Source organism: Lepidochelys kempii, chromosome 7 (assembly GCF_965140265.1).
Source record: "Lepidochelys kempii isolate rLepKem1 chromosome 7, rLepKem1.hap2, whole genome shotgun sequence".
NCBI lineage: Eukaryota > Metazoa > Chordata > Testudines > Cheloniidae > Lepidochelys > Lepidochelys kempii.
The window spans coordinates 112,967,748-112,980,951 of NC_133262.1; the positions used below are offsets into that span (position 1 = coordinate 112,967,748).

Here is a 13,204-nt window from a genome sequence, read left to right on the forward strand (position 1 = left end):
AGAAAGATCAAACCAACAGCACAAAATTATGACCAGTTTGTCATCGTGGTGCACACTGTCTCAAAGAAGCACTTTCCATGAGACTGCAGAACAAACTACATGCCAGGACTAACGTCTGAGTTATAAAATTGACACACAAAATACAAGTAAAAGTTTGAAGCAGACCCATTTGCTGAGGATACCATTGCAGCCAGTAAAGAACTGGTCTCTGCACTAACGGAGGAAAACAGAAGTCATAGCGGAATCTAATTGAAAGCAAGGACATGATCCACAGCAACAAGAAATCATGGATAACCATCTGGAAACTTAACAATTATCCAAGGAAGGCAGAGCAACACTATTACATTACTGCAAACCACTTTGCATACCACGTCCCAGAAAATGGCAGGACACTGAACAAATAACCCAAGGCACTGTGTAAGTGGTAAGACTACCAACAGAATTATAATTTTGGGACATAGTACACAATGACCAAATTAACCTCCAGAATTAATGTCCTCAGAAATGGTAAACCCTCCAATCTAGATGACATTTGTACTGAACAAATCCAACACTTTGGACAAGCAACAAAGAACTGGTTACTCAAGTTGTTTCACACATGCTTAACCACATACAAAGTGTCCAAGATGTTGCAACGAGCACATGTTGTGACAGTCCTGAAGTTGGTGAAGGATGCAGTGGAGCCAAAGAACTTCAGATGCATATCACTATTAGGTCACCTCTACATACTATACGGGCATCTCATCTTGAACCGCCTATCGCCATTTGTTGAAAGCACCTAATCCCACAGCAAACGGACTTCCATGAGGTAAAACATGCACTGGTGTCAGCAGTAAGACCCTGTATAAATGTTAATTATGTTATTTAAAATAATTTTTGGTATTGTTTGTGTACCTATATAAATAGAAAAGCAATCAAAACCTTACATGCTGTAGCTCTCATTTGACATTAAGAGCTCATACATACTATTCAAATAAAGAAAAAAAAGTCAAAATATAAAATAAATCAGAAATTCTTACGTGGACAGTGGATGAAAGACCATTCATAATTTTTCTCTTTTGGACAAAGATTAGTGTCAAGAACCATTTCATTGGAGTGCACCCCCACAAGCTTCATTGGCCCTCTTGAAGATCCTTCCACACAATGCCCTTTTCCTGTATTACTGGGATCATTGCACCATCCACATCCAGGCTGTTCCAAACATTGCCCACAGGTCCTCAATCCAGAGCAGTTTTGAGCTGTATTATACAAAACATAATATTAATGCAATTTTTAAAAGATGTGTACTATACAAGGTTACTAGTACATTTAAAAGGGTAAATAGATTCTATTATACTCTCTTCTCAGACTCATAACTTTCCAAAAATCTTTTGGAAAGAACATTTCCATGCTTGGTCAGTAACAATGCTTTTTAAAAATTGTATTTTGGGAGGCAGCAAAATGAAGGTGATCATCAAAACAGATAATTACAAAAAAGAAAAGAAAAGAAATGCTGTACAACACCACAGCAAACTGAATACAGAAATAATCTGCACAATAAAAAACCCGCTCAAATTCTAAGTAATGATCAAGGGGCAAAAAATGCGGTGGATTAAAGAAACTGGATTCAGCAAAAATAATAAAAAGGTGCCCTTGCAGCAAGAGAAGATTTTATTTTATTTTTTAGGGTGACAGCAAGAGGCTATCCCCTACTTCATTGAACCAGACGCTCATAGAAGCCACATGAGGATTATGTAACTATGCAGCAAAAGGAAGTCTTGCAGCTATCCAAAGACAGAGAGGCAGAGGATCAATTTTCAGCTCTCTCTACCAATACTCAATAGAGCTATACACACACTTTGCTCCAGATCATGCAACCATTTACATTGATACACATGTGCGTAGACTTAAGCACATGCATGTTTGTAGGATCAAGGTCTTGGCTGACTAGGAAAACTACAGAATCAAATTTGCAACAAATTCTGGTTATTGATCCAAATCACGAAGGGGAATGTTCAAATTGTGATCATTCAGACTCAAACCTATAAATTATTTTGAGCTTCAATTACCAAAGAACATTGAGTATTTTGGATTTTTTACTAAACACTCTGCCGACTCCTAATGATAATCTCTGAGACATACCATGAAATATTCATTTAAAAAAATATTCTCAAACTACAGATCAGAATTGCATTTCATTTTAATGAAGCTCCATCTTATTGTCTCTTTTCTGTAACAGTAAGTCAGCTTTCATTTACTTGGGTACTAAAAATCAAATCTCCCTTTCTCCCCCACATTGTCATCAACTGAGTTATTCAACTGTGCTGTTACCTATAAATCTTTACCTCTAAAAAAAATTTCTACACAGCATCCTTTCATTTAATTTAAAATGAGCATGTCTCCCACAAGCAGTCTTCCTCAAATGTGGAATACCCAGTTTAGAACAAACAGAAGTTCATGTTCTGAAGTTACTGGTTTTTTGTTTTTTGTTTTTTTAAGAAAACAATACCGCAGTAGGTACATCTACACAGTAAAAACAAACCAAAACAAAAAAAAACCTGCAGCAGAGACTCTCAGAGACCACATCAACTGATTCGGCTCATGCTGTGTGGATGTTTGGCTTGGACCGGAGCCCAGGCTCCGAGACCCTCCCCCCTTGCTGGGTTTCAGAGCCTGGGCTTCAGCCTGAGCCTGAATGTCTTCATTGTTATTTTAGCCCAGCAGTGCAAGCCTCATAAGCCTTAGTCAGTTGACCCAGGCTCTGAAAACTTGCTGCTGTTCAGTTTTGTTGGGGGGGGGGGTGCAGGCGCGTTGCTGTGTAGATTTCAGAGTAACAGCCGTGATAGTCTGTCTTTGCAAAAAGAAAAGGAGTACTTGTGGCACCTTAGAGACTAACAAATTTATTTGAGCATGAGCTTTTGTGAAGTGAGCTGAAGTGAGCTGTAGTGAAGTGAGCTTGAAGTGAGCTGTAGCTCACGAAAGCTCATGCTCAAATAAATTTGTTAGTCTCTAAGGTGCCACAAGTACTCCTTTTCTTTTTGCTGTGTAGATGTCATTAAAAATTGCTTGGAGACTTTTAGTTCACAGTCCCAGTTTGTGTTTCACCCCCGCTACAATTTATATCTTAAAAATATTAAAATGCGACAATTGCCCTCCTTCAAACCTTCTACAAATAGCTAATTGCCTTCTTTCAGGGTTACACTGAAGGATTTTAACAAAGATGTATTTATTTTTAAATTTATAAAGTGCAACTATCAAAACCTTTTAAGGGCATATACATATACAAAATAACAATTTAAAACTAAATTAACACAATGGCAAAAACTAAGAAAAGTTTCTCCAACCACAATAAACTCAACCTTTTCTTTCAAGGAAACCCTCTCAAAACTCTTCTTCAAGGAAATCAGGTGAAACCCTTTGTAAATAAATAGGCTTTACACTACACTCTGAATATGAACAAATTGGTTTTGATGAATGAACAGGGGAAAGCATAGCCCAGAGTCAAGGGCTTCCACCGCTATTTCCTTTAGTTCCCTAACTTACAAATAACCTCTTGGTTTCATTAGAAATTTTAATTCCTCCTTTTGGTCCCTTCCCTTCCCATCATGAATCTATCCTGATGGAAAAGTTACGAGGATCCTTCACAAACACATACCCATTCAACCATACATTAGGGTGTAGCAACATTATAGAATGTTCAAGTCTCATAGACTATCAGAGTTGGAAGGGACCTCAGGAGATCATCTAGTCCAACTCCCCCTTCAAAGATAGGAACCAGAATGCATACAGACAAGAACTGAGATGGGCTGTTAAAAAAAAAACAAAAAACTTAATTCCTAGGTTATTGAAAGGCAAAAAATGGAAGCTCAAATAATATATAGCATATTTCCTTGCATGCTGATTTTTAATTCTGGCCTTCAACTGAAGAGCCAGAGTAAAGAATGTATTGTTCTCTTATGGGTTAGTTTACTGATATATAAATTATGTAAGATAGTGCTCATCATTATAATCACTCTGCCATTTGTGCAAAGAGTACTTCGAAGATAAACGGATAGGTTTTGAGCATAATCTATCCTACAGAATGAAACATCTGTCCATCCATGTCTACTTATGGCTGATATAAAACTTTTGAAGAAGTGGATAAGTCTGCACCACTTATCTTAATACATGAGATGGGCCCCTGTGATGATTGTCACTTGTGGGGAGCATTGCCTAGTCGTCAGCGGATTAAGACCTTTGAAATGCAGGGTGCGAGTTGATAGGGCTGTTCCAATTCACTGGGCTCTGGCCCAGGCCCTGTCAGCGCTACCAAAGAGTCTGGCCCTCAGGAGTTCCAACCCACCACCTCATGACCTGCTAACAGTTACCAGAACTAGAAGTTCAACTCTGACAGGAGACTCCAGTCCTGGAATCTGACTGGTGGAACTTTGCGGTCCTGACTAGTTTCCTGCTTCTATTTAAACAGGAACAGTATCCATATACCAAGGAGGGTGGACTCCTCAGCCACCCCCCATCCCTCTGGGTCCCCTAACACTTCCTCCATTTCCTTTTTAATCTCATCCCAGGTTGACCCCTGCACCTGGTATGGGCCCTGGTTCTTCCTTATCCATTTATCCAAAAAATCCTTTACCCTGGCTTGCCAGAACCCGCAACTACCATCACAAGAGTTCGCGATATCCCCTCCAAGCAGCTGCGTGGACTGTTGGGGAGGGGGACTTACAGGCTGCCACTCACCTATCCAATGTGATGCATCCGAGTCAGTCACCGGCACCAAGATATTAGGGGACTTATTCCTTCACCCACTTACTTCACCGGTCCTTTTCGCATGAACAGAGAGCAACAATACCCGAAGTCCAAATGTGCAAACAATTCAATGTTTATTGGGGTGAACTTCCAGCAAGCATGATTCCAGTTTCCTTCCTTAGTGTCCTCCTTCCCAGCTCTGACACCACAGAGCCTTACACCTGTGTCCTTGTTCCCATTCCTGCCCTTAGCCAAACATGATTCCAATTTCCTTACCCCCATTCCCTGTTCCCATTTCCCCTCCCCACACCCACTCACTTCCTGATTGACTACAGACAATATAGTAAAACTTGAGTTCTGCTTAGCTATACCTTAACCAATCATTTTCCTGAAATTTAACTAACCAATCCTAACATATTGTAACATGATTATGTAACCAATTATATCCCACCACCTTAATTAGTTTACACCCAGCAAAATTAATTATACAGCAGACAGGAACAATCACAGAACCAGACAGAGATTACACAGACAAACAATAGCAAAGTGGGAACTATAATGACAAAACAATACAGAAGTGAGGATTTCACATCCCAGCTATTGATAAGTGAGTTCTTGCCAGACAGGATGCTATCAAACTAAGTTTCCTTTTACATTTTCCAGGCACTTCCCTTTCTCTGGAGGTGACAGGCACTATCAGGACAGGATTGTATTCCTAACGGCCCAATAGCACCTTATTTCAATGTGACTAGTTTGGAATGCGAGGATGTGACCGGTCGCTTCCCAGCTTATGGCTGCCTCTGCTGTTTAGCCAAAGGCCTTAGCCTAAGAACAGGGCCTCAGACTGTCACAGTAAGAGAAGGACCTTACACTGGCAGACAGTGATTTTGATTCTTTCTTTTATACCTCTAACTAGCCAAGTGATAAGAAAACACCTAAATTCTTGGAGTACATGCCTTTACAGACAGGCCTGAATATCTATATCCTAACGAGTCTCTGGATTAAGTTTAGAAGTGTGAGCAACAAGGGTGATGTCGTGGTGGGAGTCTGCTATAGACCACCGGACCAGGGGGATGAGGTGGAGAAGGCTTTCTTCCGGCAACTCACGGAAGTTACTAGATCGCAGGCCCTGGTTCTCATGGGAGACTTCAATCACCCTGATATCTGCTGGGAGAGCAATACGGCGGTGCACAGACAATCCAGGAAGTTTTTGGAAAGTGTAGGGGACAATTTCCTGGTGCAAGTGCTGGAGGAACCAACTAGAGGCAGAGCTCTTCCTGACCTGCTGCTCAGAAACCAGGAAGAATTAGTAGGGGAAGCTAAAGTGGATGGGAACCTGGGAGGCAGTGACCATGAGATGGTTGAGTTCAGGATCCTGACACAAGGAAGAAAAGAGAGCAGCAGAATACGGACCCTGGACTTCAGAAAAGCAGACTTTGACTCCCTCAGGGAACTGATGGGCAGGATCCCCTGGGAGAATAACATGAGGGGGAAAGGAGTCCAGGAGAGCTGGCTGTATTTTAAAGAATCCTTATTGAGGTTACAGGGACAAACCATCCTGATGTGTAGAAAGAAGAGTAAATATGGCAGGCGACCAGCTTGGCTTAACAGTGAAATCCTTGCTGATCTTAAACACAAAAAAGAAGCTTACAAGAAGTGTAAGACTGGACAAATGACCAGGGAAGAGTATAAAAATATTGCTTGGGCATGCAGCAGTGAAATCAGGAAGGCCAAATCACACCTGGAGTTGCAGCTAGCAAGAGATGTTAAGAGTAACAAGAAGGGTTTCTTCAGGTATGTTAGCAACAAGAAGAAAGTCAAGGAATGTGTGGGCCCCTTACTGAATGAGGGAGGCAACCTAGTGACAGAGAATGTGGAAAAAGCTAATGTACTCAATGCTTCTTTTGCCTCTGTCTTCACGAACAAAGTCAGCTCCCAGACTACTGCACTGGGCAGCACAGCATGGGAAGGAGGTGACCAGCCCTCTGTGGAGAAAGAAGTGGTTGAGGACTATTTAGAAAAGCTGGACAAGCACAAGTCCATGGGGCTGGATGCGCTGCATCCGAGAGTGCTAAAGGAGTTGGCGGATGTGATTGCAGAGCCATTGGCCATTATCTTTGAAAACTCATGGCGATCGGGGGAAGTCCCGGACGACTGGAAAAAGGCTAATGTAGTGCCCATCTTTAAAAAGGGAAGGAGGAGGATCTGGGGAACTACAGGCCAGTCAGCCTCACCTCAGTCCCTGGAAAAATCATGGAGTAGGTCCACAAGTAATCAATTCTGAAGCACTTAGAGGAGAGGAAAGTGATCAGAAACAGTCAGCATGGATTCACCAAGGGCAAGTCATGCCTGACTAATCTAATTGCCTTCTATGATGAGATAACTGGCTCTGTGGATGAGGGGGAAAGCAGTGGACCTGTTGTTCCTTGACTTTAGCAAAGCTTTTGACATGGTCTCCCACAGTATTCTTTCCAGCAAGTTAAAGAAGTATGGGCTGGATGAATGGACTATAAAGTGGACAGAAAGTTGGCTAGATTGTCGGGCTCAACGGGTAGTGATCAATGGCTCCATGTCTAGCTGGCAGCCGGTATCAAGTGGAGTGCCCCACGGGTCAGTCCTGGGGCCGGTTTTGTTCAATATCTTCATTAATGATCTGGAGGATGGTGTGGATTGCACCCTCAGCAAGTTTGCAGATGACACTAAACTGGGAGGAGAGGTAGATACACTAGAGGGTAGGGATAAGATACAGAGGACCCTAGACAAATTAGAGGATTGGGCCAAAAGAAATCTGATGAGGTTCAACAAGGACAAGTGCAGAGTCCTGCACTTAGGACGGAAGAATCCCATGCACCACTACAGACTAGGGACCAAATGGCTCGGCAGCAGTTCTGCAGAAAAGGACCTAGAGGTTTGTTAGCCGACGGCCAAGGATGTTTGGTGAGGTGCCAGCTATGCCCGTTTATACCATCCGTGACTTTAACCGCTAGGACGCACTGTCCCTTCGCGGCGGGCAGCCCGGGCTAGGCTGACGGATGCCCCAAGGTCCTAACCACCCGTGACTTTAACTGCTAGAGCTCAGAGCTCCTTCGCAGCGGGCAGTCAATACTGACTGACAGGTGCCCCAATGGCAGCACTAAGAGCCTCTCCACACCCGTGACTTTAACTGCTAGAGCTCAGAGCTCCTTCCCAGCGGGCAGCCAGGATTGACTGACAGGTGCGAAGGAGCTCTGAGCTCTAGCAGTTAAAGTCACGGGTGGTTAGGACCTTGGGGCATCTGTCAGCCTAGCCCGGGCTGCCCGCCGCGAAGGGACAGTGCGTCCTAGCGGTTAAAGTCACGGATGGTATAAACGGGCATAGCTGGCACCTCACCAAACATCCTTGGCCGTCGGCTAACAGAAATTGGCGTCACGAACAGGATTGTGATATAGGCTGCACTACAGTAACACAATGAAACCAGTCATGATAAACACCACAGAATTCCCTGAGCTAGAGAAAAGTTTGACCCAAGAGGGATGGGGAAATCCTCTGTGGAGCAAAGAACTGCTGGAGAAATATTGGGGAAAACCAGCAGAGATCTGGCAGCATTTCTGTAACTGGAGAACTGCCTGCAAGATGAAGAAAGGGAAAGGAAAAGGTGCTTGTATATGGCTGCTTACTAATATTTGGCAAGCTGCCTGTAAGGAGTATCATAGTCTGGCAATAGAATTTAATAGGCTACAACAGGAAGGGGACACACTGCGCAAGGAATGCCAGAATTTAGATACCAGAGTAAGAACACTGAATAGGGATATGGTACATCTTCAGAAAAGATTACTTCCCTTAATTGAGAAAGAAGGGATAGAACGAAGGGAAAAGCTGGAGACTAAAACACGCAGTATCAACCGGGCTAAAGTTGAGACTGCTCTCTGGCTAGACCCTGAGGAATGGGATGGAGACATTTGGGATTCAGCAGATGAGTCCCCCTCCTCTGAGGAGGAAGGTCCCTCTGTAAAATTAAGACCAGCTATCACACATCACAAATCAGAAGAACATGAGGAAAATTTGAGTGGGGCAGAGCTGGATGAAGAAGGGGATGACAATTATCCATCCACCTCTTCAAAAACAAAGAAGGGAGGTAAAAAGGGAAAAGGGAGTAAAGCTCCAACACACTTTACCAAAATTACCACCCGCCAATATACTCCCATGGAGTTAAAAACAATCCAGGGAGATTTTGCTAAAAAGCCTGAGGAAGGTATAATAGAGTGGCTGGTCCGCCTCTGGGACACTGGGGGTGGATATATACGCCTGACAGCCCAAGAAACTGAGCGCCTTAACTTAGGTGCAGGAATATTCCTGGAACATTCAGAGGGGAACACCCCTAAAACACTTTGGTCTCTGGCTTGTCAATGGGCAAGAGGAATTTACCCAGCAGACCGAGATGAACCCCCAGTAATGCACTGGACCAACATAGATGAGGTAAAAACAGCTCTATTAACTGTGACTGTTATTAGCATGCTTGGCCAAAACCCTCAAGAGTTAGCCTATGAAAGCCCATGGGAGGGTCAGGTAGATGTAGATGATCTCAGACCCCTGCTTAAGGGAGTTCCGAGTAACCACAGGGCTATGGCACTGTCCCTTAGATCAGAAGCTGCAGCACATAACAGTACCTTTCGGGTACTGCTAAACCTTCTGGTGTCATACTTTAGAGAATTCGGAGACATCAGAGCACTGACAGGCAAAGCTAAGATGCGTTCCCTTCAGGGAAACAAGGGGGCACCATCTAAAGGACATAAAAACAAGCGAGAGCCAACCCAGGAGGAAAAGGAGCTTAGAGCCAAGTTGTGGAGACAATGTCTGGCTTTAGGTTATCCCAGAGATGTGATAAATGGACTGCCCACAGAGCGGCTAAAATTATTCACCACCTTTAAAAGAGCTCACTGGGAGACAACTAATGCTACTCCCAGTGCACCTCTGCAGCTCTCTCCTCTTTCCCCACCTGCAGACACCCGGTATACTCCATTGCTGCGGCAACTGCAAGAGTTACCAGAGCAGGGAAACTAGCTTGCGGGGGTCAATCTCCTCTCCTAATAAACCAGCTTAAATCCAAAGAGGAGAAAACAACAGCAAAAGACCCCCGGATACATGTTACTGTAAATGACAAACACATTATTCCTTTCTTAATGGACACAGGGGCTCAAAGGTCCATGATTAAGCGAGAAAGTTTTCAGGGCTCGCCACCTACTGGCAGAAAGCAGGTACTTGTTACAGGGGTAAATGGCAGTACCATAACTTACCCATTAGTTAAGATAAAACTGGATATCCCCTTGCAATCCCACCATCAGCCCCGAAAATATGAGGTGATTTTGGGCAATGCCAACATACTGGGCATGGACATTTTAAGAGGAAAGAAGGGAAGGATTAATGGGGAAAGATGGACTTTTGGAGTCAGTTCTGTTCCTCATGCCACCCACCTGGAAGAGGAAAGCCCTCCCCACTATTCTGTAAACTTACTTAGCAGCGCACCTGCTCTCCCGCCCTCAACAGTAACAAACATAAAGCAGTATAATGTCCCAGCTGAGGCCATAAGCCCTGTTACTGACCTGATCAAAGATTTGGAACAGCGAGGAATTTTAATTCGTACCCACTCTCGCTTTAATTCTCCTGTGTGGCCCATCAAGAAACCAAATGGCAAATGGAGACTCACTATAGACTATAGGAAGCTAAACAGTAACACTGGACCATTAACTGCAGCAGTCCCTAGCATAACAGATATTGTAAACACCATACAAACCTGGGATAAACCCTGGCTAGCAGTATTAGATGTAAAGGACATGTTCTTCATGGTCCCTTTGCAACCAGCTGACCAGGAAAGATTTGCTTTTACTTGGAAAGGTGTACAATACACTTTTACCCGAATGCCACAAGGGTTTAAACACTCACCCACTATTTGCCATGGGGCACTGGCAAAGGTCCTAGATGACCTTATACTGCCACACAATGTACAAACTGTGCAATACATTGATGACATCTTAATAGGTGGGAAAACCTCAGAAGAGGTACAGGAGGCTATGAATCAAATCAAAGGAGCACTAGAAGCCCTTAATGTAGAGTTACCAGCTGAGAAATGCCAAGGTCCCTCCCAAGAGATAAAATTCTTAGGTACTGTATGGATGGGAGGTAGGAGGTCTGTGCCTAATGACACTGTGCAAGAGCTAAATTGGGCACCCTCCCCTGAAAGTAAAGATCAATTGAGACAGATTTTGGGAACCCTGGGGTTTTGGAGAAAACATGTACCTGGCTTTGCCATTATAGCCAGACCATTGTACAATTTGTTAAAGAAAAGTGCTGCCTGGGAATGGGCTCCTGCCCATGAGGAAGCCCTCAGGCAACTGATAGGGGAGATACACACCTATCAGGCTCTGGGTCCCATACATCCTGAAGCCCCATTCCATTTGTACCTAACTGTGGGAGCCACTGGAATGTCTTATGCTCTCTGGCAAGACAGTGACACTGCTCCCAGACGACCAATTCAGTTTGGTTCCAAGTCATGGCAAGGGTCACAGGCTAACTACACACCTTATGAGAAGGTGCTTTTGGCAGCTTACACAGCCTTGAGAGAAACTGAGGAATTAACTCAGGATAAGGACATCACAATTCACACTCCTCTTCCAATCATTAAACCTATATTGGAAGGGAAAGAGTTACCACCTGGTGTAGCACAAAAGATGACTATCCAAAGATGGGCACTTTACATACACCACAGGGTAGGTAGTGCAGACACTGCACAAAACCCCACTATGATTCAGGAATCCCTATGGAAAGTAGGAATGCCTGATGAATACCGCCTACCTCCACAGCAGTCTCCCATTAAGGATGCTGCCCCATTTGATCCTTCTAAGCCTGAGGGAGTATGGTTCACTGATGGCAGTGCCAGGCTGGTAAAAGGAAAATGGAAGGGAAAAGCTACAGCAGTGCCTGCAGACACCTCTGCAGCACCCCTAACTGCTGAAATTGATGGGTCAGCACAACGTGCAGAATTGGCTGCAATTAAACTGGCCTGTGAAGCAGGAGCCACCGCAGTATATACGGACTCCTATGCGGTATGGGCAGGTGCCACTCAGTGGATCACTAACTGGAAAAATAACCACTGGGAAATAGGAGGTAAACCAGTCTGGGGACTGGAATACTGGAAGTGGTTATATCAGCATGCCCTGCAACAACCCCTGTCTATAGGACATGTCTCAGCTCATCAGAGGAATAATACCCCAGCTGCACAGTTAAACAATTTAGCTGATGCAGCTGCCCAGCTCTTTACCACACAAGTAGAATCGGAACGCTTATATTCATGGTTACATGATAATTTAGGACACACAGGAAGTGATGAGTTAGTGCGGCAAGCACATATCAGGGGGTGGCCTATCACCCACAGACAGGCTAGAGACCTGGTACAAGCCTGCACTATTTGTGCTGAGACTAGAAAACATATAGCAGAAGGACAAAGGTTTGCCAGGCTAAGAGATGGAAAAACACTATGGGCAACCTGGCAGGTCGACTATGTCGGACCACTGCCCACTACAAGGCAGAGGTGGAAATACATCTTGACTGGAGTAGAAATTGTTTCAGGGATTGGTTTTGCATATCCAACCCGATTGGCAACAGGGTTGTCCACAGTTATGGGACTAAACCGCTTAACAGCAATTGTCCCAATGCCTCAAGAAATCCAATCAGATAATGGTTCGCATTTTAAGAATAAACTTGTAAGGGAATGGACCCTTAACCATGGAGTCCAATGGACCTTCCACCTTCCATATCGACCTCAATCTAATGGCATGGTCGAGCGCTGGAATGGGTTGCTAAAGAATCACTTGAAGCCTACTGATGGCACATGGGGAGACAGACTGGACGAAGTGGTGCAGAGATTAAACAACAGACAGACTCCTACAGGAAGTCCAATCAGCAGGGGATTCTTCCCTACAGGGAAAGCTATCTCCCCTGCCAGAACACCACTGCACAGTTCCAAGTATGCTCCCGGAGATACTGTTGTGATTAAACACCCAGCCCTGGGAACCTTTACCTGCGTTTTGCATGCCTATAAAGAGAAAGGTGTATGGAGTGCCTTAAATGCTGATAAAAGGCTAATAACCATTACAGAGGCTTGGATCGCATCCAAGACCGGCTGACCATGTGATTTATTGCAGGAATGGTCCCATGGTTCCGAGCAACCTGCCAGCTAACCTGTCAGCAAAATGGATCATGCAGCAGACCTGTTTGATCACTAGAGACTACTATGGACTGTTGATATATTTGCCATTACTTATAATAGCAGGTGTAATTTTTGCTTTTGGTTTTAAAATAAGTTTTTTTGCTAGAACACGACCCACCAGAGATATGTTCCTGCAAGCCCTCATGATCCTTCTGTTGGCTCCAGTCACCTTGGCAATACCAGAACATCCTCTTCGGGGAGCAATCCAAACCATCGCCTCAGCTGCTGGTGCTACAAATT

General features: G+C 44.2%; 1 protein-coding gene across 9 annotated transcripts in view; it reads right to left on the bottom strand.

The window, feature by feature from the left end:
* Window positions 1–13,204, bottom strand: part of ATRNL1 (attractin like 1) — a 1,081,427-nt gene that overhangs the window by 714,209 nt on the left and 354,014 nt on the right. For all 9 annotated transcript variants that reach the window (XM_073354269.1, XM_073354267.1, XM_073354264.1 and 6 more), the window contains one exon: window positions 1,020–1,238. In XM_073354269.1, coding sequence (XP_073210370.1) covers window positions 1,020–1,238 — 219 coding nt within the window. The remainder of the gene's footprint in view (window positions 1–1,019; window positions 1,239–13,204) is intronic.